This window comes from Pezoporus occidentalis, unplaced genomic scaffold, assembly GCF_034315485.1.
Source record: "Pezoporus occidentalis ecotype Australia unplaced genomic scaffold, CSIRO_AGI_Poc_V1 ctg81, whole genome shotgun sequence".
Taxonomy (NCBI): Eukaryota; Metazoa; Chordata; class Aves; order Psittaciformes; family Psittacidae; genus Pezoporus; species Pezoporus occidentalis.
This window is the reverse complement of record NW_026916170.1, coordinates 3,844,149-3,871,571: the sequence shown is the minus strand read 5'-3', so window position 1 is coordinate 3,871,571 and position 27,423 is coordinate 3,844,149. Positions and strand designations below refer to the sequence as shown.

The window sequence follows — 27,423 nt, the reverse complement described above, 5'->3', positions numbered from 1 at the left end:
GCAAGGTATTGAGGAAAGGCTGCGTGCATTTCTGAGGTGTGAGCACAGGCTCTCATACCCAGCAGATGGGAGGTTATTCAGCCTACCTCAGTTTAGTGGTGCATGAAGCGTCTGGGTGGATGTATGAAAAGAAAATTATTTACATAATCTCCCTTGCTGTTCCCGTGAACTCTATCCCATGGTTTCTCCTGTTCTGTGAGCAATCCGATGAAGCACTAAGTAGTGCCAGCTGAGAAACAAAGTTGTCTCTCTGAATGATGACTTGGTGAAATGCCACATAGGGCAGAGCCGCCATCAGAATCACTGGTGATTCACTGTTTGTTTTTTACAAATTTCCTACGCTCCCTGCCCACGCTCTATAGACGACAGCATTCTGTATGGGGACTGTGAACATGACAGACATTATTTATGAAGCAGGGCTTTTATCAAGGATTGTTTTTCCCCAGCACACTGTGTAAACTGCTCAGTCTCTGTGTTGCTGTTGTCAAAATGATGTTATAAATATAGCTGGCCTGCCTGCTTCAGTAGAAAGCTTTGGAAGTTGTTTTAAAAAAGCTTCAAACTGAGTGTGAAGGTCAGGCAGAAGCCACAGAGTGGTCCTCACTGTGCTCCAAGGAGTCATGGCAGCTGCATCCAGCACTCTTTCACCTTCTTCTGATAGGGACAGTTTGGGCAGTTACAGTTCATTTGAGCTTGCACAGCCACAGGGGAGAAGGATTTGTGGAGGGGAGGGTTGCCCCTTCCTCAGCAATCTTTGCGCTGTCTCAGGATATCTCCTCTGGAGTAAGAAGCAGGGAGCCCAGTCATGACTTGTTCTGTGTGACTTGGCTTTCCCCTGGTCTGGGCTCTAGGCTTGCTTCGAAGCAGAGGAAGGAAAAGATCATTTTTTTCCCCTCCCTCCAAAGAATCATGATATCTGGCAGCAGAAGGTGTCCTGGGAGTCGCAGCTGCTCCAGCGGAGCACTCACTCAGATGCTCGCTATTCAGCTTCAGGCCAATGATGCTATTCTTAACTTATTCCTATTTAATGAAAAGTGTGAGTGAATCCAGGTCCTTAATTTAAATTTGGTTTGATCAAATACTAAAGGGCACTGAAGATGCAAGAGAACTTAGTTAATGGCAAAGAAACTGAATAATCCTGTAGGTAGTGGGATAAAGGTAAGCTGTGATGGTGAGCGTAGTGCTGAATGTGGTGCTCATAGTGACATCAGGTGACATAATTTTCCTGCTTTAGCTAAGTTTGAAGAAAAAAGGTAGCTTTGATTCAGTGGGAGAAAAACCTGGCACTACCAACTACTTACCAGACTCTGAAGATCCATCAACAAACTGAGAGCCCTCAAATACTGTTTATTTTCAGACCAGTTTCATGACCTGGCCTGTTTCCATAGTTGGACTGAGAGGAATGAACCTATGGAATGAAAAGTGGCATTAATATTTTGAAACCAAACTGCATAATTTAGGCTGATTTGTATTTAAGTGGCTTCATCAGGTGGCTTGCTTTGAAGTCTGCAGTTAAAAGTTTATCCTTTTCTGTATGCTCTGGTCATGAAGGGCATCTAACACAGGCAGTTCTGAGCAAGACATGCTGAGGGTAAATGGTTTTTGAAGGCTGATAGCACAGCAGCTGCATAAGTTCTGTTTGGCAAGTAGCAGTTTCTGTAAGCATCAGGTTTTATGGCCGTGACTCTGTTATTGCTGCATTTTTTAAGTCAGGTTAGCAGCACAGAAGAGAGACCAAGAGCTGTTCATCTTCTGGCTCAGTCCTTGAGGAGCTTGTAACTCTAGCAATTGTTTCTGTTTTTCATAACAGTGGGAACTTTATGAGCTATTTTTCCCTTTCCCCGTCCAAAGTAAATGTGCTGCACAGAAACAAAGAAGTTGCGGGCTGTCTGGGAGGCACACAGTTTAAACTTGGGGTGCCTTAGATTGGAGGGGCTGTTTAGAAAATGTACATTTCTCTTGAAAATTGATATTGCAGTGTTTTTACTTGTGCGGATCGATTTTACATTTATTGCTTTGGAATGCGACATTTTTAATGAGCCTCTGTATCAATAGACAAGAGTGACCATCAGGGTGCTCTTTAGTGGTCTTTCCAGGTTTGTACCCTGATCCATCAGTCTGACTTATAGCTATATATGCATTCGGAGCAGTTTGTATAGTTCCAGTGTAGCTGAGATGGTTTAAAAAAAGATAAAATATTTGAACTCTTTTTTGGTGTTTAAATTAATGTCAGCAGATTCATGTGTGCAAACAAGATACTTTTTATAAAAAATGCTGAAGTAGGCTTCTCAATAAGCTGGATTGCCCTTTGCTGTGCATTGCAAGAAGAGAGCACACAATGTTTCAATGCACAGAAAACAGAGTAAAAGTAATTATGTGAATGAAAAGTAATGGTAATGCTGATGAGCGCAAAGCCACCTCTTTGTACTCACAGTATTTTCCCTAATTATTAGACTTTCTGTATTGTCTGAAGTTTTCTATAGAGGATTGTCTTTGCAGGGTCTTCAGGAAAGTGACTGTCATCAAAACAGCTGCCAATGTTTGTAGAATTTCATATTTGAGATCTTAAGAAAACACCATCAAAACCAAGCAAGAAACATTGTTCTAATAAACTGGAGTAGATTGACAGAGCACTGCACCTCAGTGGTACACTTTTCCTGCAGGCAGCCTGGCATCAGTGTGTAGGACAGGGTAGGGTTTGCACACATGAACATAGTGTGAGACAACCAAAATGGAAGTGTGGAGTGATTATGTAGCAAATGAAGTGAAAACTTCTAATCCCAAAGAGCTCATTGCTTACTTGCTGCATGTTTTAAATGTGCCCAGAGGCATGTGTACTCTGTGTTGCTAACACCTGCAACATTGCTGGCTGGTGATACAAACTCGTAACTCAAAGAAAACTTCCTTAAATGAGAAAATGCCTCTGACAACCCTTTTGTTTCAGCCCAGGTTGTGAAAGAGAGAGTGTGTGTGAGGGAGCACACACAGTCTACAGCATGAAGTCAGTGGGCAGTCACTGCTGGAGGTGTCCCAAATCAGCTCAGAGCGCACCATTTACATAAGGAGCTTGCAGTTGTTCTGAAGAGGGCTGACAATCTCTACCAAGGTTCAGTATAGCAGTGGGAGTAGATGTTAGTGGTCAGTAGCCTCCCGATTAGGATATTTGCCTGGGATGGAGTCAAGCACTGGTACAAGCTCTTGCACTAAGTCAGGTAGTACAGTCTTCTTTCCTGAGTCCTCTGTGTCTTAGCTGAGTAACTGAGAGCTCTCACTTTGCTTCCAAATGTAAATATTTGGAGATGTCTTGCATTTTGTTCCTATCCCACCCACCCCCAGAAGAAGAAAAAAGCCCTGGAACTCTTTTCCAGCCAGACCTGGTATGTAAGCAGTCAGAATGGCGATTTTCTACATGCACAACAGATTTCATTTTCCTTAGACCAAAACCCCTTTTCTGTAAGTAATACAAGTTTATATAAGATACTGATTTGGACCACTTGAAACAATAGGAATAGGGGTTTGTATTGAATTAAAGGCTTTACTCTAAGTCAAATCCTAGTTCTTGGAGTTATGGGATTAATTATTTTATTTTACTTCATGATCAGATTCTGGTGATGGGTTTAAGAGAGGTATTGTAATCTGCATGCATTTTAAAATCTCAAAATCCAGGAGGTAAACTAAAGTACTCCAATATATATTTTTAGCCTTGTATATAATACTCAGGCTGATATGGTCTTTGCATGCTTGGAAACGACAGTGTGCATCCTCTCTTTCAAATAACGGGTCATTTTCTTCTCTCTGAAATGTAATTTTTTCTTTTCTACTGAACATAATAAAAATAGATGCCACTCATAACTGTTTAAAGCATTGGCTGCAGTAACATTAATACTTATTATTGTACTCAGAAATGGTTAACTTCTGTGCTGTGCTATTGGAGATCCTTATTGTTTCACTAGGGCATTATGTACTACATCAGTAAAGTTACAAATAGGGCATATGATTATGTTTGTTTAATCTAAATTGTTTAAATGCTTTTAACGTATCTTTTTTTTCTTTCATGTGCTTAACATTAATAACATTGTTAGGCTTAGGAGAAAGAGCGTTATTTCATATTTGAAATCTCATTGATAATCCTTACATTTACTAAGAGTGGAACAAGAATGGATGGCATTCATGGCATAAATGGATGCTGCAACCAGTAGTATCAAGCAAGGTTGTCCTCAGGATGGAACCCACCTCTGATGACTTGGGGTGCAGAACTCAGAGGGGAAATGAGAGGATGTGCCATTCTTCAGTGTATCACAGGCTGTGGTTCCTTTTTCAGCTTCAGGAGCAGCTGAGCACTGAGGGCTGTTAGGAGCATGTTTGTGTTGGTCACAGAAGCTGAAGCAGGGTCTATTTAAGGCAGCTTTGCCACTAGAAATAATACTGATGCAGCTATTATGTTTGATTTTGGGTCAGCTGCCATTAGCTTAGAGAGTTCACCTTATTTCTGCTGAACAAGGAGACTGTTTTAACACTTGAGAAAAACATAGCTCTGACCTCTCAAAATAGGTAGTATATGAACTGATAAAAGGGGTAAGGATTCTCCTTTTAATAAACCCAGGCTATCCCAGATCCGTTATGTTGAGATGGATGAAACCTCTGGCTGTTGTAGTGTAGCCCGTTACTGTGGTCTCAGATGGTTTAGTTGCTGCAGTTAAGCCTGTTACTGCATGCTGTCATGGTTGTGACAGCCATGCATGTACTCTCAATCTATGGGAAAATTCAGAGTGTTGCAGCAAAAACACACAGCAATGTGTTTACCTGAAGACTGACAAAATTTCAGCTGGAATTTTACAATTACAACTAGGGTTTTTAAGGTGTTCTGTCTGCACTTTGGCACCTTCAGAAAAGTACTCACACCTTTCTGGCTCTAATTGTGGTGCTTCTGGATAAATTAATTTAGAAATATTGATATCTGCTAAAGTAAGAAATTCAGAAAATCTGAACATGTATTTTGATACATTTTAATGGAGTTTGCTAATCTCTGGAGGTTGGTTTTCTAGATGTATTAAAAAAGCTCACTTCAGTACAGAGTGGGTATGTTAGATATGCGCTATGTTAGGATGTTTTGCCAGGCAGTACCTTTGTACATAATTCATGTTTATTAATGTCAGAACAGAAATGAAATACATCTCAGTTACACATCAATATTTTTAAAAGAATGCTTTTTAAATATTCTAAACAAGAAATAGTATCCTGAGGCATTTGGAAAACTTGGAGAGGTTGATTATAGAAGAACAGGAAATATTTTCCCCTTTATTTTAATAACTGTAATACTGCTGTGAAAGCATGCTCATTCTTCCGCTCCCTGTTTACCTCTAGACTAAAGTTAGAAGTACTTCCACCCCCGATAAATGGAAATCACCACTGTAATATTCTGAAATGTATATCTTTACATGCGCACAGGTTTGTGCTAGATCGAAGTGTTCCTGCTGTGGGTGTGAATTCTGTAGAGAATACCAGCTTTCCAGTGTCCTGCAGGGGTTGTCTTGCGGTACTGATCTCAAGCACATGGATTTCCAGCCTGGGATATGAGCCAGGGTGCTGGGGGGGAGAAGTTGAAGTATTGTCTTTGGCAATGCCACGGCTATATTTATTGCCATTAAATAGTTTTGATATCTAAATTGCTGTTTTCTAAGGTGTTGTCTTTTTGACAAAACTAATAGCTTTTTTTTGTACATACATTACTTAATACACATATGTACAGTATAGCACAAGATGAGGCAGCTTTAGTGTAAGGCTCTGAAATGTAACACAGGATCATGTGGATGGTACTTATGCTCTCCTAGTGAAGGCATTATATTAATAATTTTGGTATTGACGTCAAAGGCAACAGGATGTCACCCGAGATAACAACCATAATGAAGTCAGTCTTCTTAATGAAGATTAATTGTTGGGGCCTCATACTTCATGCATCCATGTTCAGATAGTTTCCTCTGAGTGCTTCGATGTCACACAGCAAGTTTTGTGCATCTTTGCATTTAGATGCTATTTCATTAATGTGAAATTAATGTCACCTTTTGTAATACTAACAGTCCCTTGGGAGCAGCTCTGTGATGCCAGAGAATCCTAGGCTGCAATACTTTGTAGTGCCAGCTGGAAACCAGTGGGCTGCCTGTCATGGGCTGTGCTGGCTACGGAGGAGCATCTTGAAATAGGATGGCAGAGAGAGTCAGGCTGTAGCACGCTCATACCATCTAATTGTTTCCTAACTCTTCATTAATCTGCAGGTGGTTATTTAGGATGGATTAGTAAAAAACTTGCCATGCAGTCCTTAACTGCAAGTAATGCTAAAATGATATTTAATGTCATTTATTTCCCCCTTCTCTTTAACTTTCGTCCTGTCTGGGAACAGTATTCGGCACATGGATGTCACATGATAAATTATATAGCTGTAGTGAAGTAACTGGCTTTCACTGCAGAACTGGTTTTGGTTCATACTAACACCTGGAAGTGAAGAAGAGAGGGATTATCTATGCCAACAGTCAAATTGCGAGAGGTTATGCCTGAGGGGTCTGGAAATAATTTTAGCAGGAGTTGAAATAAGTGACCAAAGTAAGTGAAGAGTTTATAAATGGGCAATGGTATGTGGTTCATGAAGCTTAAAGAAGTAATGAAGCAAACAGGGTTTAGACATCGTGATGCTATATTTGCTATGCTATCTGCAATAAAATCTTTTTGTGTGCAAAAACCACTGAATTCTTTTACAGTGGAGACCCATCTAAATATAAAAGCCCATAGCTGGGTGTTGCTAGGGTAGGAGACAAATGAGTACAGATAATTGGTTTTGATCTCAGTGTTTCAAATGGATTTGAGCAAAAGACTAATGAAAAGTAGACAGCTAATCTGATAATGGCATTTACCTAAATGAGTACAGACTAAAGTCATAAACAGTAACAATAATGCAGTAATATAAAAATTGATTTTTCCAGCTTGCATTAAAATTTGTATTGTCTAAAAGTGCTGCGTGTGTGGGTTCTTAGTTCCCACCCTGTGCATGATCCTAATTACTCACAAAGGCTTAAAATTCTGCAAACCTCAACAGAGGTCGATCATCACCATAGATTTATATCTGCATGCAGGATTCCTTGCAGTACTTGTCAACTGGTTTCCATATTGTACAAAGGAAAGAAGAATGAGGCTTCACTAAAAGATATGTGAGGGACTGTGTATTGGAGGCTCAGGAGAAAGAGGTCAGGTACACAAGAATAGCTTACACATGCGTAAGAGTAATTTAAGCACATAAAGTTACTTAAGTCAGGATGTACCACTTAATGTTTACTTTGGAGTCACCGAACATCCAAAAAAATGATTTAAAAAAAAAATCTTGAAAAAATATTAGTAAAACTGCTCTCTGCATCTTATTAAAAATGTGCTTATTATTGTGGACAAGAAATATGGGAAGAGTGGACAGATTTTTCAAAGGCACAACGAGCAGTTAATCAGTCATCTGCTTTGCAGAGTCATTTGCTCTGGTATTTTAGTTACTTACCCAGTAAGTGAACTGCTTGGTTGAGTGGAGGAAAAATGTTAGATGTTGGTGGGAGGGCCAGGGAGAAAATGGAGCTGAAGCTGGAGAGTAGTGAGGGAAAAGAAGAAACAAGAGAAGGGTTTTAGTCTGGTTAAGGTTTTGTAAAAATCAGTTTTGAAAGCACCCTTGCAGTTAACTGTTTTCATCCTGTCAGGCTGGTCATTTTACACTCCCACCCCAGCTTGTTGGTGATGAAAGAGCCATTTGCACATCACATTCTGGTCTACAATCTAAACAATAAAGAAGAACCTGTGTATGTATGTCTGAACACATATGCAGGGCATGAACTTTAAAAACAAGTCACTCTGTGCTTAAAGATCATCTGCTCTTCTTAAGCTTCTTCAAGGGGATGTGTCAGGCTGATGTTCAAGCTGAAGTAGGTTAAAATGTTCCTTCTCATCTGGGGAGAGAAACAGAAAGTATCCTCTGTGTCTGTCCTGTCCTTTCCTTTCCCTTCCCTCCTTTGGTTGCCTCACAGAGTGGAGAATAGCTTAAGGCAGATCTGACATGTGATTGCACCAGCACTCATTCTCCAAGGAAGCTTGACTTTTCTGCACTCTCCCAAGCCTGGTTAATTTTGCCTTAATTTACAGGCTGTATATAAAATTGTACAGTGCTTTAGGAGGAAGATGAGACTTTTGATTTATCTTGTGTCCTGCAGAGCATAGGAGACTGAATAGATTAAGTTGTCAAATACTGTGTTTTGGCTCTTAGAAGACAGTGATATTTATTTGCCAAATAAAACAGACTTTTCCATTTCTTGAGCCTCTCACTTCTTTAGCAGATTAGGAGATTGCACTGGCTCTAACACATGATTTTCCAAAAATATTTTAATTAATTAGTCATGCATTCCGTTAGCGTACTAAAACCCTATGTTAATGTGACCTAGCAGAGATTTTATCAAACCCACCCCGTGTAAGAGAGGAATGCCTTTTTTTTTAGTGAAGAGCAACTGGACAGAGTGATTGTACTTTCTTTATTGCTGTGTGGTGACCTGTTGTGGTGTTGGAAGGTGCAGAGCTTGCATCCTACCACTTTTAGCCAGACAGACCTGACTCGGTGAGCTAAGGGACATAACGTGAGCTTGCAGACTGCCAGAACAAACAACCTGTTTGGAAGGACCAGCCCTTATAATCTTGTTGGGTGCTTTCTTCTTTCCCTTGGTTTTAAACCCTTAACCTCCTATTAAAAAAATATAATAAAAATATTAGATGGGGTGCTTCCATATTAAGGTAAAATTAAGAAATGCTACCCAGTAAGACTGGGTACGATTCCTGAGCCCGTGCTTAGTCGGCTGCTCTGCTCATATAAAGGAGCATAGCTCTGTGCAAAGAGGTTTATTGGGGTCCTCAAATCAGAATACGAATACAGGGCTGTACCACAGCTAGCAAGCAATGTCTCTCTGAGTTACGCTGGTTTGGGAGGGCTAATGATTGAGCTGGGCACGGCAGTGGTACAGCTCCCAGAGTGCAGTTACAGAGCTGACTCAGAGATGAAGCTGAGAATGCAGTTACATCCAGAGTTAGATTTGCCCTTGGTAATTTTTATCTCCCCAAAAGAGCAATAATTCATGTCTCCATGCAAAATTTAGTTAAGGAATGTTTATTTGACTTGTGATAATTCCTAAAAGCCCCATGCACCCTTTTGTGCTCTATGGAAAACAGGACATAGAATCATAGAAAGGTTAGGGTGGGAAAGGAACTTAAGATCGTCTAGTTCCAACCCCCCTGCCATGTCCTAAACAGGATAAATATTCTGTTAACTCAACATTTTCTAATGAATATCCTTTTTGCTTCCAATTCATGTTTCAAAATTGAATGTTTGAAAATTTTTATGGTAGACATGTCAGTGATACTTTTGTTTATGAAAATACTTATCTTGGAGAAATAGATTAGATAAATTACCCCCAAAGTCTACATAAATACCTATGTTTCTCTCTCTCCACCATTTTGACTGTGGAACATTTTTTTCATTGTATGTTATGAGGATTGGAATGCATACTTCTGTACTTGTAAAGTTTCTTTTGCATTATTAGAGTTGGAAAGAAATTGGTTTCTTAGTATACATTCTCTGGTTGTGGATTCTGTTCTCCATCATTTTTATCTATAAATGACAACAGCTTTTTAAAAAATGTAAATGTTTACTTACAGTTTTGCAAATAGGGTTTATGTGATTCTTGCTGCTTTGATTTTGAGTTAAACTAATCAGCTCAGCTTTTAGTCTCCATGCAAACCTTCAGTTTGAGCTTGTTAAATCTAGTTAATCAACAATAAGGCACTAGAAGAGCAAGAAGAGGTGAAGAGGCAAAAAACAAAGGAACAAATTCCTGTAGTTAATACTGGGCTAGTGCAGAAGTTTGCTTATGTGGCCCATGTAGACATAAATATCAAAGATATTGAGCGTAGTATGTGCACTGAGTGTACAGATGTGCAGTTGTTCACATTGAAGTAAAGGCTTTATCTGTTATGGTTGCCTAATGACTTACAAAAACTACTAGGAAAAAAACTTCCTTGATGAGCTCAAACATACTTCATGCATTATAAGAAACCCTTTTAATATGTAATTCCTTTGATTTATATTGCTAGATATATATATATTTATTGCTAGATAGATATATATTGTTGCATATTTGTAAATGCTTTTTGTTTTGTATGCATATGTGAATACACACGCAGTCATAGGTGTGCATATATACATGTATGTATGTGTATAGAGGTTGTATGTGTGTGCTTGTATGTATGCATACACATATATACAAAATATATGGAAATGTGCAAAGATGTTTACATACAATAGGATGTATAGCTGATAAATTAAGTCAAATTTTACTGATTTTAGTAATAAGGAGCTTCATACAATGTCTTTTAAAGTCAATGGATGCCCTTTGACTGCAGATGTTTGTGCAGAACAAGTGAATTGTAGGTGAATGGTGAAAAAAAGACCCAGGCAGTCAAGGTGCAGATATTGAAGTTTGAAACTGAAAATGAGAACTTGAGAGTGAAGTTAGTTAATTGTAAGTCTGTCACGTTGTGAAGAAGGACATGTTGGTGGATTTGTCTTTACAACTCAGCTGATATACATCGGAGTTGTTCCATTATCTACAGGTTTACCAGATTATACCTACTGACAAGTTTGTTGTTTATTTTTTAACACAGAATGAAAAACAAATTCTTCTTTCTTTCTCTGTAGTGCTAAAATGTGTTCTTTGATGTTCTGACTAATTCTGAAAATCTTGAAGTTAATTGCCATCCTTCAAGCTTGTCTGTGTGGTTGCATTTCTCTTTGATGATTACTTCACTCGCCCAAGCTAAATACTAAGAGTGTGCCTTTTTGTATATGTTATCAAAGGTGGGAGATAGAACAGCTAAAGCTTTTGATTTGCTTTCCAAGCATAATTGGTGCTTTACAGAGATGTACCATATGTCATGATGTTTTCCTGTATAAATTTTAACACGTACATTGTTACTAGGCTTTTCAAGAACATGAAATAGCTTGTCTTTTCATCAGTCTTGCTCTAAACACTGTAGAGGCATAAGGAGGGGATGGGATAAGGAGATAGGATATGTCAGAAAAGAGAAGGAGGTCTGTCCATGTACTCTCTGAGTAAGTTTTTGTGGAGTGGGATTAGCAAGTTGAGCGAGATAAGATGTGGATTGTCCGTGGACCTGGACAGTGGAGCTCTGCATGTCTGACTGTGTGGGGAAAGGAGTGATGACTGAGTACTGCACAAAGAGTGCAAACTGGGAAAAGTTGACAAGGTTTTTTTTTCCTGCTTTGTGCTTTTGGTTACTGGAATCCTAATGTTTTTGCAACAATACTTGGTTAAATGGTTTCAGACAGAATTGACTTTTTGTTTTGCCTGTCCGTACTCCTCTAAAGGAATTCTGCTTTTAAGAAAACAAAGATTTGAAAGGTTAGAGATGTCCAAGAAAATGGCCTTTAAGAAAAAAGGGCCTGTGTTGTTTTTCCTAGCAGTGAAAGAGATGGTTCTGTTTATTAAACTGTGCATACCATATGATGCATTATATTTTTCCATTCGATTTCCTGTAGGGTGATTTCACTTGGAACAGCATGTCAGGGCGCAGTGTTCGGCTGAAGTCAGTTCCCGTTCAAAGCCTCTCAGAGCTGGAGCGTGCTCGGCTGCAGGAAGTGGCTTTTTATCAGTTGCAGCAGGACTGTGACCTGGGCTGTCAGATTACTATCCCCAAAGGTAAGGGCTTGATAAACCATCTCTGTTTAGATTGCTAAGCCACTGACTTCATATCTCAGCAATAAAAGGAAAAAAACACTAGCTTGTTTATTCCACAGACAATGTCTTCTATTTCATTCTGGCTTGAACATAGTAACTAAGTAAAAATGGTAAAGTTGTTTGTATTCTGTGTCCAATTCAAGCCACCTGGGGTGGGATCATCTGATCACAGACTAATGTCTACAGGGTAGATAATCTAAATCAGACCTGTTCATGCTAGCATGTCTTGATATTCAGTTGAGAAAGGCTTTTCTTAAACTTTCTGACATACAAAAGCACACATTTATGTAGCTTGGGTAGATCATGCCTTAGAAGTGGCTTTTACACTCTGGATTTTATTGCCTCTGGAGGAAACCAAGTATCGCTAGTTCAGACAGACAGTGAAGACATCTGCATCAAATAAGAGGAATCCTACCAAAGTTTCCTAAAGACAGTGGTGCTGAAAGCAAGTTAATTTTCAGCATAAAACATTGAACTCCTGAGGGACAGGAGTTTAATTGAGACGGAGAAGCTCAGTTATCAGAATCCTGATGCAGGAAACATGCACATTGTAGATCTGTACTGAGGTTTCTGTGGAAGCGATCTAAACCTCACTAAAGGCAGCGTGAAAGGTTCCAGAGTTTCTTGTAGGCTGAAGATCAAGCTGTTGTGCAATCTACAAATCTGTGTTTCCTGTTGTTTCTTTCCAGTTGTATACTTATTTAAGGAATAACAAGGGACCACTGAATTCTTACCTTTGGCTATGAGCAGAGGTACCGTGTGGTACCACATACACAGTGATTCCACCTGAACAGTTTTTTTTTAATCAGTCAAAGTTAAACAGAAAAAGTTATCCAGTCTGAGAAAATAGTTGTGTGGAAGAGAGCAAATGTGAAAGGCATCAGCTTGCACATTCAGCAGCTTTTTATGATCTCCAGAAAACTCCTACCAAAACCAATGAAATCAAACTTGCCATTTACAGCAATCTATCAGTTTGTCGTGAGATGGATACGATCAACGTCTTCAAGCCCTACCACAGCTCCCCTGCTCCCTCAAAAAATGTTTCATCAAAATGAAAATAATTTTACAGGACATTCATGGAAGGAACTGGATCACTAAGGGCACTGCAATATTTTCTGGCAGTCTGAACTGCTTACTGGCTGTTCCAGTAGTAGATGCATATACCTACATGGAGGTAATACCATACCAGACAATAGAGTATATGCATATAGAATCATAGAATAATTTGGGTTGGGAGGGACCTTTAAAAGTCATCTAGTCCAATCCCCCTGCAATGAGCAGCACCATCTTCAACTGAATCAGGTTGCTCAGAGCCCCATCCAACCTGACCTCAGATATTTCCAGGGATGGGGCATTCACAGCTTCTCTGAGCAATCTGTTCCAGTGTTTCACCATCCTTATTGTAAAAGATTTCTTCCTAGTTTAAATCTCCTCTCTTTTAGTTTAAAACCATTACCTCTCATCCTCTTGCAACAGGCCCTGCTTAAAAAGTCTTTTCCCCTCTTTTTTTATAAGCCTTCTTTAAGTACTGAAAGGCCACAATGAGGCCCTCCTGGAACCTTTTCTTCTTCAGGCTGATCAACAGCAACTCTCTCAGCCTTTCCTGATCAGAGGAGTTCCAGCCCTCTTATATTCATGGCCTTCCTGTGGACCTGTTTCAAAAGGTCCATGTCTGGCTTGTAATGGGGACTCCAGAGCTGAACGCAGTACTCCAGGTGGGGGTCTCATGAGAGCGGAGTAGAGGGGCGAGATCACCTCCTTCGACCCGCTGGCCATGCTCCTTTTGATGCAGCTCAGCATACGATGCGCTTTCTGGGCTGTGAAGTCACACTGCTGGTTCATGTTCAGCTTTTTGTCTGTCAGTCTGCCCAACTGAGTTTCAGGACCTTGCCCTTGGTCTTATTGAACCTCATGAGGTTCACTCGGGCCCACTTCTTGAGCTTGTCAAGGTCACTCTGGACCTCTGTCTATCTTGAGGTGTGCTCTTCACTCCCTTCTACTTCATAGAGTGCCACATGAAAATATTGAGGAGCAGAAGTCAGTGGGATAATCCCTGTATTAGAAAATACAGAAAACTCTTTGGGATTCTTTGTGGCTCTTTTGACAGTTTTTCAAAACTTGCAAGAGAATGACATTAGAACATGCTCATGCCTGCTGGGCATTTGCTTCCTACAGGCATTTGAGTAATTATGTTTACTGGCGTAGATATTGTGGAAAGTAAAAATTAATTGTGTAATAAGTGTGCAAACGTGCTTGCTGGAAGTTAAGTTAGAGTACAGAAGCATCTCCCTTATCTTTACAACCACAATCATGCCATTATTGGTTGTCTCTTCATAAATGCTTCAGTCCTCCCATGCGTAGAAGCCCCCTTTGTTTCAGCAAGTGCAGTCGGTTAGTACTTTAGGACAGAGCTGGCTATTCCCACATTTGTAGAGGAATGCATAGAATGTAGTTCCCCATATGTAATCCCTCTTCTCCACTATACTGTAGTCGTTAGCTTTAATGAAGTGCATTACTGACATTTGTTAGTTAAATGTCTTGTGGTCACAGAGAGGGGACCACCTCCCACAGGAATTTAACCAGCATGTTATTTAAGATATCCTACAATTGCACTGCAGTAGACAATTAGAAGGAATGCAAATTGATCAAGAGTTACTATTTTTAGATATGACAGAGTTAATTCAAGTTTGTTTCTTGTTCTCTTGTTTTTTTTATCTCATACCTGTCTTTCAGATTCTGTAATCAACATATTTTTTCAGCTCACATGTTACTCTCCCATCTGCCACCAGCAACTAGACCAAGAATTTTTTATGCTCTCTCTGGGTTAATACGTTAAGTTGCAAGAGGCTATCATTTCCAAGCAGAGCATTACACAGTTTCTCTGCCAATGCAGTTATTTTGTGGAAGGTTTTTATTTTGCTGTCTGACATTCTGAATGGCGCAACAGTACAATTCTGGTGACAGCTCTTTACAGCTGCTGTTTAGAATAGACTGGTTTTCTCATTTCAGGGAAATCAGCCTTCTTCTTGTAATAGGAAAAAAACCCTATGGTGAAATTCACCTTAGGTGTGCTTTTGTTTTGATGACTTTCTAATTTTGTGTGACCTTGCATGTAACTAGCGAGAAAGATGAACCTTTTGCTCATGTCTTTGCAAAATAAGGTAAGTCAGGTAGCTTTTTCAAGTGAAACAGATTGGAGCAGAAGAGGACTTACTTTTCTTCTGTTCATAGGTTCCGGGTATCTCTTGAGCAGAGGAGGCTTCAGATGAGGTTTCATCACATCAGTTTCCTAAACACATCATGGTTATAACTCTCCTCCTTCATGGTCCTGTACCACTTCACTAAGCCTGTGTTGTGAAAATTAAGGAATTATCTATCAGAGAAGAGGGAAAAATATGTAGGCACCACCAGCACTCAGACAAGTAGGCATGTTGTAGCAGAATTATTACAAAAGGCTTTGACCTTGAAAGTATTATTCGAAATTGGTTTAGCCTATGATTGAGCTCTTAAGACTGTAAACTGGATGAAGACTTGTAAGCAGTGGCTCATGCTAAATGGTAGGGTGTCTCAATGAAAATAAGGGCCAAACTTTATACATTTGGCCTGGATTTCTCATGTCCTAATTTCTTCTTTGAAAACTCATTTGTTGGAAGGGAAGGACAATGCAGGGATGTGGGTGCAGGAGGAACAGGTAGGATCTGTGCATTTTTCAGGCCCAGTTCCCTACAGTGGTGTGTGTCCTGGGGCTACCACGTGCCACAGAGCCAGCTCTTCCTCACCTCTGTGAAAGAGACCTCTCTGCTGTCCTGACAGTGGTGTGATATCCACTGTCAGCCAAGTCCAGCTATCTTTGTTATTGCTATTGGTTGGAAGAAATCCTGACTTTTCATCTGCGTTTTGACCTCTCCCAGTGTTGATGTTCATGATAGCTACTGCACTTCTGAGGAACTTCTGTTGATCTCAGTAGTGCAGAAGTATAGGAGCATACATTTGTTTACCTGTACAATGACAAGCAGAAATGTGGGCCAATATTTCTAGTAACTCAGATAGAAATGGCATCTTTGCTTCTGATCTTCCTGACAGCAAGTCTTTGACTTCTGATCTTCCTCTGTGTAAAGAAATAGCCTTGTTCAAATCATGTGTCAATGATGTTTTGTGTTTTATGGATTTTGTTATTTGTCATCACTTTGTCCCTTATGACAGCATAAGTAAGACATGTTTTCTTCATAGTGTCAACAAAGAATAATGGAAAATGGTTGATGTTTCCACATGAATAAATCTCTTAGAGTTCCAGAAGTTGGTCAGTTGTATTTCTCACTGGTAATACTGTCCTATGCTGTAGTCACACAGGTAAGGTTTCTGCACAGTAAGCATCTTGGTATGATTAGGTAAATTGCATTATTACTGCAATAACAATCCAGCTGCCTGCATAGTCCTGGGATACAAAAGAAACGGGTATGTGTCTTTGCAGCAAAATAGAAAACTCATGTGCTGTTATCACACCATGTGTAATCTCCAAAGCTCTGAGGAAGAGTTGTGGACAGCAGAAGACTGAGCACGTAGAAGTCTTGTGGGCTAGGAATTTCCCCCAGGGGGTTTCCATCCTCCTTCCTCTTGCCTCTTCATAGCCAAATACAGATGAGGTTCTTGATAAAGGAGAAGCACTGATGCCTGAATTCAGGTCTGGGAAAACAATTTAGTAAGTGCTGTTGACTACTCAAAAGTGTATATGATATTCTTCTGTTGAATTTCTTTAAAAAGTTAGACAAACCTGGGGGGATTTCTAGAGAAGTGCCAGAAAACAGCTGTATTGCTACTTATATCTGTTTAATACTGCTTTTACTTATATAAAGCAGAGATATCAAAATAGTGCTTGCTACCACAGCACTGCCCAAAATGGCTTTTATAAGAAAACATTCCACTTATTCTTGTCCAACCCTATCTGCTAGGCCTGGGAGAGGGCATCAGTAGGAACTCCTTTGGAAGAAGGAGTGAAGACATTGGTTCAGTGGGGAAGAAAGGGATCTTAATAGATGATGGGGAAGAAGTAGATAAGATTTTCTTCTTTTACACAAAACTGCTATAACCTATTCTAAGGCTTTATGTCTGCATTATAAAAATGATGCTACATATTGCCACTTGTAATTATTTATTTTGCCTTTTGTGGGTAGGTCATAATTTGTTACTGATTCATATGCTGCCTCCCACTTCAGGAGCACAGGCTGCCTGCCTCACAGTCTCAGCTTCTGTAGGAAGAAGAAACCAGTAGGTGGGTAATCATCCTGGTAGGTACCAGTCTTTGTCACACAGTGTTTGTGCAATGGTTGAAGCATAGCAACTGAGAGCACACAGACCAAAGTGGTCCCTTTTTCTCTCCCCACCTTTTTAATTGCACAATGACAATGGTGCATCTGAGAGATAACAGGCTAAATTAGCAAGGTATTATAAAGGCATGTTCACTGCCATTACCCACACAGTACAACTTGGACTCAAAATTGGTTACAGACACCGAAGAGAGAGAAAAGGCACACAGAGCACATATCTGCTTGTGTTAGCTTTGTTTTGATTTGTTTTGACAAGCTTAGGACAGCCTATAATTATTCATAAAAACATCAAACAAAAGTTGTGAAGCCTTTCAATATTTATCAGCCTGGAGACTACTGTTTTACAGCTGCAGCTAAATATTGCAGCTGTGTGTTTGAAATTACCTGCTGGAAAGAAGTACCTTTCATGGGCTGATGATGATAAAAAATAAAAGGAGAAGCACGATTGCTTTTTCTGCTGAAAGGTTGTCACTGCAGCAGTTACAACTAGGACAAGTATCTGTGTTTTTATTGCACTCATACATTATAGCTCCAGCTATGAGTCAAGGCTCTGTTTTGATGTACACAACTGTGCAGTGGTTTTGGCCACCAGAACTTATTCTCAGCACAAATCAGGGGCAAGGAAACAGTGAACGAGACCCAGCATGTGTGTGGATGGGTTAACCACTGGGAGTTTTAGAGAGCTGCACCCTGCCCCACTGATTTGCAGATTTAAATGTCCTCTGAATCTTATAATAAGAATATGGGCTAGAAGAGTAGATCATTTTATACCTGTGTTTAATCTTAGTTTAGCATGTCTATCAGCTTAAGCTAGCATCAGCAGATCTTCAGTTTAAGATTGAAGAATTGATGAACCCTCTTGATATCCTAATGTTCATCCTTAAGTGGATGAAACATTCAAAGTGACTTTTGGAGATGGGGAAGGTGAAGATAGTGAAAGGACTTGAAGGACCAGAAATCAGAATGGGTTCTTGTGCTGAAGGCAATTGTAGGACTAGTCAGTTATAAAGCATTGAGGTAGAGGAAAACTACCTAGAAAAAGTTGTTCTCTTATATTCCCTAAAAAGGGAAAGAAATGCAAGTTTATGCTGAATTCTTCTACCTATTAAAGTTCAGAAAAATTAATTTAGTGTGGATGCAGTAGAATTTGAGTAAGCAAGGGGAATATATTGTCTAGGTTTTAGGTATTTTAGGTATTGCTTTTGTTTTAGGTCTAACCCTTCCCCAAATCTCACTGTTTTCCTTATTAAACATTTGGTTCTAACCTCCTAAATTATTTCAGAATTTCAGCTGTAGAAAGTTAACACGGGGTGTTTTGTGTGTGCACTAAGTCAGATTTCAAAGGCCTGGGCTCACTCAGTTTATAAGTTCTACTGGGCAAGAACCCCAGAAGTATCTTTTTATTTTTCATATGTCATTCTTTTCTTATAATTAATAATAATGAGTCCCAGTATGAACCATCTTTCAGTAAAGTATTACAGGGATACTATGAAACTTCAGTTTGCATAGGAAGACTATTAACAAAAGAGCTCAGTCCCCTATTTTCAAATTGATGTGGTGAAATATTTTTGTTCCAGTCTCATCTTCAAAATACAAGACTGATGTAGATAAGATTGAATATTGAGGTTATGTGTTGGCCTTGGACTGTTAACAGATCAGATGCAACAGACTGCAGTATGTGCAGTAGGTTGGGGTAAAGCCAGGGCATTCATCTCTGCTGAATTATCTCACTTTTGTTGGCTTGAGTCACAATTGTAAAGTTATGTTGATGTAGTGTTTTGGTTTTAACATGTACTATGTACAGAAGTATATTTTTGCCTTTGTACAAGTGTTGCATACATTTACTCTGTGCCTTTGGGTTTATTTTAATGTTTCTCAAGTATTTGGAGTGAAAATCCTAAACTGAGACAGAATTTGTCCTTACTTACCAGAACTGACAATACACATTACCCATCTATTTTAGCAAGGGTACAAAGTGTAATAAAAGAGATTAACTGCCTTTACTAAGAAGTCTGTTTACTGTGTTGATGCCACCTGTGACAAGAATGTATATCCACACAGTTTCTTACTGTTAACAGCAACGAGGTCATACACAGTAGTTTCAGTAATTACAGCAAGTGTTCCAGTTTCTGGGGGATTTTTTTTTAGACTTACTGGGACATCTGGGGAGAGAGAAGGTAATCCTTCATTTTACTGCCAAGTCTTTTTCTCAATTTGTTCAATTAGTTGTAATGAATATAATCTAAGGTTGGGTTTAGAAACCTAAATGTAGTCCCAGTCATTAAAGGGAAGATACTGCTTATGCTGTTTGAACATGTGCTGTTGTACATCTTGCATGCAAGTTATGTAGCCAGTTCTACCGGGTGTGTGATGCTGTGCATCTGTTTACATGAAGTGAGCATTACTCTCCTGTACGACTTACTTTAGTAAGGTGAATTTGAAGGAGTAGGGCTGGACAAGTGTGTCCAGACTGAGTGCTAAGACAACCCGATCTCTGAAATGGGAGAAACATGCATAGTTGGGCTTTCTGATTTTTTATTGTTAATTGGTGCACTTTGCCACCAATATATTCCAGTTAAGCTTTGAATAAAAATGGGAATTCAGAATTATGCGTTCTCTGCTTGTTGCCTATTTTGGCAGAGAACAGGTTTTTGGATGTGCTTTTTGCTTGCATTACTCATCATTGTATTTCATTGCCCGTTTTCCTTAACACTGAGGGTGACTGTGATTTTTATCTGAACTTGCATTTTTGTGGGAGCTCCAAACTGCTCATTGTTTTTAATCACTGACCATGTTATATACTTCACAGGCTGTTGTAACAGAAAGCATCTAAGTAAACTGTAGACTATGCTTTGTGGAGCTATGGGATTACAGACTGAATGCTTTTGAGTTGGCATCAGTATATCTTTTAAGTGAAAAGGCTTATTATCACCCCTCTTAATGTCAACCTCTGCCAGTTCTTTTCTCATATAAATGCTGTCTCTAACATGATCCCTTGAGTCCATGGGTTTTCTTTCAATATTGCAGTGTTCATGAAAATTACATTAAAGACAAACAAGACTGTGAGCTAAATTCTGTTCTTTTACACTACAGTAGTAAATCTTGGATATACTGTATCAGGCTTGTTGTATCAGACTTGGTCAGAGGTGAAAACTATATATCTTGCTGATTGTTAGATGGCAGCTTCCCCTGCACCCCTCCAATTCAAATTTTCCATGGAAATATGGATTTTTCTGACAATTTTTTTCCTCCTGGGAAAATAAAAACAAAACCGAAACCCACAATTGACTAAATGTTTTAAGCTAGGAGAAGTCCCAGATGCTGCAGGGTAGAGGTTGGAAGAACATGCAGCCTTGCGCTCTGCTATACAGGAGTTTGTCAAAGAGAAGGTGACAGGAGCTTTTCCAGGCAGGAAGATAAGCAAGCCAACAATATAATTATTTTTTTTTTCCTCATAGTAAGAAAAATTGCAGAAATTTCTTTTGATCTTTTTTTTTAAATTTGATTTTTTTCTCAACATTGAGACACGAACAAAATGGAAATACATAAAGCTTGCAAGAATGTAATTTTTGTAATGGTAAAAAAGGGGAAATAATTTATTATCTAAAGAAAGTTAATGATGTGTTCCTTTTTAAATTTTGCTGAGACTTTTTTAGAATAAATTAATGCCCAGCAAATTGATTTCTGGGATTTTCTTGTATCTCATAACAGGTTTTACATGTCTGTTTACATCAGGAATACTTTATTGAGCATATCCTATCAGAGACAAGCTAATAGTTTTAAAAGCAGGTGGTTTTACTTACTCAGAACTCACTACAAACAAAGTTTGTCTTTTTAATAATTACTTGGGTTTTGGTGAATAGCTAGGAGCTTTGATTGAGAAGCACAATGAATTTTTTTCGGTGCTATATGAATATAAAATAGAAGAAGAAAATGCAAGGCTTCTTAGTGAAATCAATGACACTATTAATGTGAACATGGAAAAACCGGTGTACAATGCAACACCTTTAAAAGAAAGATTCATGAAACTGCCAAGAATCAACCTTTTGTGTAGGTGTGTTTTGTGAAGACAGAGGAAGGGAGTGGGGACAAGGCTGGATGTTGAAGGAATGATTTGCTGTGGAGCTCATTGGGCAGGTTTTAGTAGGTATCACAATGAAGGGAAGAGATATTGCTGAAACTCCAAAGATAAATAGAAAAATATTATGATTCACATTTCTGTATACAAATGTCATGAGATATGCTTACTGAAGATGGCATCATGACCAGAGGTCTTCATTGTTATTGCAGTTGATTATTTAGATGCTGACTCTTATGAGTTTAGGGTACTGCTGTTATAAATCCAGGTACAGAGACTACTGCATGCATTCATTTAGTGTGAAGTCTCATTGAGCTTAGAAATTACTTCTGAGACATAAAGAAAAATCATAGCTAATGTAATTTCCTTAATAGTACCCTTGAAATAGTTGACTGTAAGTACATATAAATACATTCACTATTTTGTCTGTATTAGTGTGCCACGTGGAAATCTCAGCATCCATTTTGAAATGTTACTCATGACCATTTGCCGCATTGAAAAGCTCAGAAAGGCCTGAGCGAACCAGTGTTAGGAAGCAAAATGCATATACAGAGGTTCTGAAGCACTATGTTTTGCAACATAGGTATATTTGATTCTTTTTGCTTGTTTTCTAAATCTGTATGAGAACACTAGTGTAACAGACGTATTTCGATTGTACTCTGCCATACCTGTCTTTAGTACTTGATGCAGTACCAGACTTTTGTTGCTGAAGAGTAAATCAGGCTGACCTGTGCTTTGCAAATAATCCACGTAAGATGTGGTGATTCTATAGTGACTTAAGATTTTGTGCTTTATTACGATTCAAAGCCAAAGAATAAATACCAATAACTGTATTTCATGTGCAAAGGTTTTGAACCTTTATTAATAATACTGACTTAGCAGCCTATTAATTTCCATGTTCTACTGCAACATCTGTATTCTTCTGGTATACGTCTTTTAAAAATTTCAGTTGCAAATCAGATTTATTTCTGTTATCTTACGTGTATTGCTCCTTTCAAAAGTGCATTAGGGAAGTATGTCTGATGAGGGTTTCTTCTTGCCTTAAGTAGAAGGAGTGCAATGGCCTGGAGCAGGAGTAGAAAGAAGCTCCTTCCCGACTGCTCTTGTAGGGTCGTCTGTGCTGACAGCCCCCTCCCTCTGGCTGTGACTTCTGCAGACCTGACCTTGCTCCAGAGCCTGAATCCTATATACCCTGTCTACCAACATTTGGTTCTCACCCTTCAACTATGTTCCACTGCACTTGCCTACCGGTTAACTCAAATCCCTCTCGACAAAGACTCATGGAAGAGGGTATTTGAAAACACCAAAGTAGTTATTTTCTTTTAACTTATGTACTTGGAGACTCTTTAAAACCTTGTATACACTCAGGAACATATAGGCAGGTGGAGCTGAAATGCATTTTCTTATGATTCCTCTATCCACAGGAATTGAGTAATATTTGATATCTGAATTAGAGCATTGTCTAAAGTAAGCTTGCTTTTTTTTTTTTTGTGAAGAAGGGTTTGTACCTATCTTCTTACAGCTATAGTCTCTATCCTGCTGCTTTGCAGCACATAACATTTTTTGTTCGGCAAGGTGGGACATGACTCTTTCTGATAGAAATAGACCTTGAGAATAAGTTTCAATAGAAATGGTGCATTTTTCACTCTAACAGATTTGACTCTAGTTTGGAACTACACTTTTTAGATGTGTTTCCTTAAAAGACAGGACAGTTTGCTGGTAATGCGCTCAGCTAGTATAAATTGTTATATCACCTCTGCTTTCAGAATTGATGTGCATCCTCAAAAATCTATTAATACCTGGGAAGCAAACTATGTATCGTATCAGAATTACAAAAGATTATTGTAAAACGTTATTTGATAGTAAAACTCAGGTATTTTGAAGCAAGTGAGGTTTCCAACAGTTTTGCCTTCTGGACAAGGCCCACAGCAACTTACGAATACTTCCTAGATAAATAATTTAATTGATATACCAGCATGACTGAATTCTTACTGTTGTACAGTAAAGAGTTAGCGTGTAATGCAGGATTTAAACTTCCAGCAGCTGCACCACTTAAACCTGCACATTTGGATTTTGTAATCCCTCCATCCTTCATTTTAACAATCAGTAATGGCTTAGCCCAGAGGGATGGAAGCCTGTATCTGAAGAAGATGCACTAATCCCAGGTTATCAAAGAGGGATGAGGAAAAAGAGTATGGAAAGTTCTTTACTGTGGGGGTGGTGAGGTACTGGAACAGGCTGCCCAAGGAAGTGGCAAATGCTCTATCCCTGGCAGTGTTCAAGGCCAGGTTAGACAGAGCATTGGGTGACATGTTCTAGGGTGAGGCATCCCTCACTCTCGACTCTATGGTCTAGAATGAGGCATCCCTGCCCATGGCAGGGGAGTTGAAACTAGATGATCTTAAGGTCCTTTCCAACCCAAAACATTCCATGATTCTATGAAAAGCACTCTTTGGTCTGATGGTTCTGAGTTTCCTCAAGTAGTGTTATCGAGTGGCGAGTATATCAAGGGCAAAGTGGATGGAGCTTTGAGGAACCTGGTCTAGTGGAAAGTGTTCCTGCCTATAGCAGGGGGGTTGGAACTAAGTGATCTTTAAGGTCTCTTCCAGACGTAACCATTCTATGATTGTATACGCTGCATTGCAGAGAACAATTTCCTGTGCCGTCAGCTTTCCCCACACCTCACCCATTTTCTCCCTGTTGCCCTTAAAAGGGTTGCCAACCTAGTATTCTATGACTGTTTGGTCAAAATGTCCGAGGCTCAGCCATTCTGTTTGCATATTGCTTTCTTTGCCAAAATCCATAGCTCCTGGTTCTCTGGTTGAAATTGTTCACTCTCCATCTGTGCTGCAGCTGGCAGTGTTTTGGAAGTTACTGTATGAGGACAGGACATTTCAACAAGTTAATCTAAATAAATATTCCAAGATGGACATTTATAGTCACAGAAATGGCTAAGTAAAACCAGAACCCTCCTTGGGAGAGTAGCTTCAAATGTGCATTCAGAAGCAAATTTGCTTTGTATAGTGACCCAAAGAAGCGACTTCAACCACAAATGCTGCACTACTGTAAATGAATGAAGCACAGTCTTGTCTTTGCTGTGATCTGTCAACAGAATTTAGCAATGTTTTCTGATTGAAGAGTCTCTATTACCTGCAGTATTACTTGCAATATTACTTGCACCGGCAAGAGAGGCTGTTGCTTGGCATTCAGCTCTCAGGTTGTTCTCAATGAGTGAAGTGAACTGACAAGTTCTTAAGAGGAGCCCAGCTTGGTGCTTTATGGTGCCACGGGCAGTGATTTTCGAGACTGAACGGATTATGTTTTAGAAAATACTTTTTTTTTTTTCCTTGAAATGCAATTAGATCCATTATTAATGCTATTAAAGGAAAAAGGCCATAAATATATCTACTATGGAAAAGTACTTCAGAAATCTCACAGTGTCAACTTTTTCATCCATTTCTGTTTTGATAAATGAGCTATACATATTAGATTCACCTCTTGCATAACTACTCTCTTTATACAGTGTGAAAATAACCCGTAATTATAGAACATGACTTTTTTTTTTTTTTCCAATGGATAATAAACTCCATTCTCATAAGCAAAGGAAGTTGCTAATAGATGGGGAGGGGAGTTCTCTTTACTCAGAAACCTGGTAAGCAACAAAAGATCTCTTTTTCCAAAATCCCACTGAATTAAATTGGCTTGAAATATCTGTATAAATTTATGAATTATATTTTTGATTAGCAAAAACGTGTCCTTTCGTGTAAGTAACATAAAAGGATCAGCCATTCTTATAGATAATCACAAGGAAAGAAAGTGCTGAAAAATCCTATTTTTGTTACAGGCTCACTTCGACCTTATTGGCAGGGTACTGTCTGTGATTTGAAGCCTAATACTATAATAATAGTGTCATAAAACAGGCTTAGAAAGCTCAGGTACTGTTATAACTTTTACTACATATAATATTAATTATGAAAAACATTGGATTAGGGCTTCACAATATGGTGACTATTATGTGACATAATATGAAACTGGTGGCCAGGAGTTCCTGAATATTAACTCCAGGTAAGCCATGAAAAGTGAATACCCTATGCCTACTTTGTGATACTTTTGCTTATGCTCAGAAACACCTGTACGTACCAAATAGACTTGTTGATTTCCGTAAGTGTAAAATTGAGTACAGGAATGCAGGACGTAAATAATAGTAGCAGGATTAGCCTGCGCTCTCTCTCTTCGAGTCATACATGGTGTTGCTAAGTGGTCTTGTGCAAAGCAAGGGAGCAATGTCAAAAAAAATTACAAAGTTCTCTTTCTTTCCTTTTTTTAATTTAAAGCTGAAGTTTACATATCCTCATGAAAATTACTCCTTATTGTCTTTTTTGGTTTGTAGAACCATGGTCTCACTTAAAGTGAAATTTAGGCTGTGAAATGGGCTATATAAAATCTGGGTTTTCAGATTGTAACTGGTAATTAAATGGTGTTACTGATGACACTGCGGCTGAATTTCAACTTTATCCCAAAATTTCAAAAATTAGACCCTCAGAAGTAAAGCTCCTCAATTCTTGTCCAAAGTCAGTATATCAGTGCAAATATTCTTGTATTCCGTAGGCTGTGGTTCACTGACAGAGTCATAAAAAGATGACCTAATTTTTCAAATAGAAAAGTGGTTTTGGCATTAACTGAACCTGGAAGTGCTCATGACTTTGGAAAAACAGGTCATGTAGCAATTTAATATGCACTCAGGAGTTTGATTCTAGGCTCTTGGGCTTTTAAATATTCATCATGCTAGTCTTAATATATAGATGCCCAGAGAGTGATGTATGCAAGGCAGTGAAAAATGCAGCAGACATATAAGTTAATAAGCCTTGTACAAACCAAGTTTGTTTCTGGGAAAAAAAAAAAAATCCCAAACCCCCTGCCCTTCCCCCCCCAAAAGAATCAAATAACACCCCACTCCAAAAAAAAAAAAAGAAACACACTGAAAAAACAACAAAAAAATCAACCAAATAAAAAGGCAAAAAACAAGCAAACAAAAAAAAAAACCCACACCAACAAACAAACAAAAACAACCCCCCAAAAAACCAAAACACCAAAACAGAAAAAAATCCCTCATCTGCACAGCTGCCTGGGTGGCTGATCTTCAGGAAAATAGGTAGCTTCCTTCACTTTGACAGTTGTTGTCTTTTCAGTATGTCTGTTGTCTTGCTAATATTCTTGAGTGGAACTGTTGGAGGAGCAGTGAATTGTTAATCTATAGAAAGAAGACATTAAGTGATAATTATATACACAAAAGGCTGGGTAAAAGCTCAACAGCATTTATGACTTTGTGGTTTAAACATTTCAGAACTGCAAATTAAAGTAGCAGTCCATGTTTAATAGCACTTTGACCTGATACAATCCTATTTTAGCTGATAATGTTTTGCCTGTTTTACAAGAGTGCTCTGAATATTAATTATAGTCTCAAAACTCACTGCAGATAGTATTTAGCATTATTATTATGAATTGTGCTCATAAGAATTTAAGATTTTACATTGCTGGGGTTGCATAAGTCTTTAGGCACGTTATGAATATTTCAGCAGTGTTCATGCCTGATATAACCTGAATCAACAGTTATTTCAAAACATTTATTTTTACAGAACATAGACTGTAATTAATCACATCTTTTGTTGGAGGTGAGGAGAACTGGAACTGACCTCAGACTTCTTGGCAGATCCCCTAAGCTTTAGCTTTTCACTGAGATTTCTCTCAATCTTATTTTCATATGCAGTTCTCTTTGTCTTTCCAGTGGGGTAAACTTTGAGTGCAAATGGTCATAGCTCCACTGCCTTCAGTGGAACTGTACCCGTTTGCCCAAGGTCTCTCTCTTCTTTCACTCTTTGATTTCTTTCTTTGCTGTTTCCTGCTTCTTATATTCCTTTGGACCTGAATATCGCTTGTATCCAAAATTCAAGGTTTGCAGAGCCAAACACAGAAGTGTTGTCTCAGTCTGTAATTTACTAAGGAATTACTTCATTGTTGGAGTGCACAGAATCACAGGTTCATGAGAAAGCATTGATAGTTTGTCCCTAGGAGTTGTTAACTTATTTTCCATGTGGATATGAATGCCATTTTTTCCTATGTTCAGCATTGAATAGCATTCATTTTTCCAGTATTTCTGTTTAGTTTGAATATGCAGCACTCAAACACTCCAGAAGTTGGT

General features: G+C 38.8%; 1 protein-coding gene across 3 annotated transcripts in view; it reads left to right on the top strand.

The window, feature by feature from the left end:
- The window catches only part of ARHGAP6 (Rho GTPase activating protein 6), a 324,930-nt gene that overhangs the window by 253,324 nt on the left and 44,183 nt on the right, over nt 1–27,423 (top strand). For all 3 annotated transcript variants that reach the window (XM_062603829.1, XM_062603831.1, XM_062603832.1), the window contains exon 2: nt 11,624–11,783. In XM_062603829.1, the coding sequence (XP_062459813.1) occupies nt 11,624–11,783 (160 nt within the window). The remainder of the gene's footprint in view (nt 1–11,623; nt 11,784–27,423) is intronic.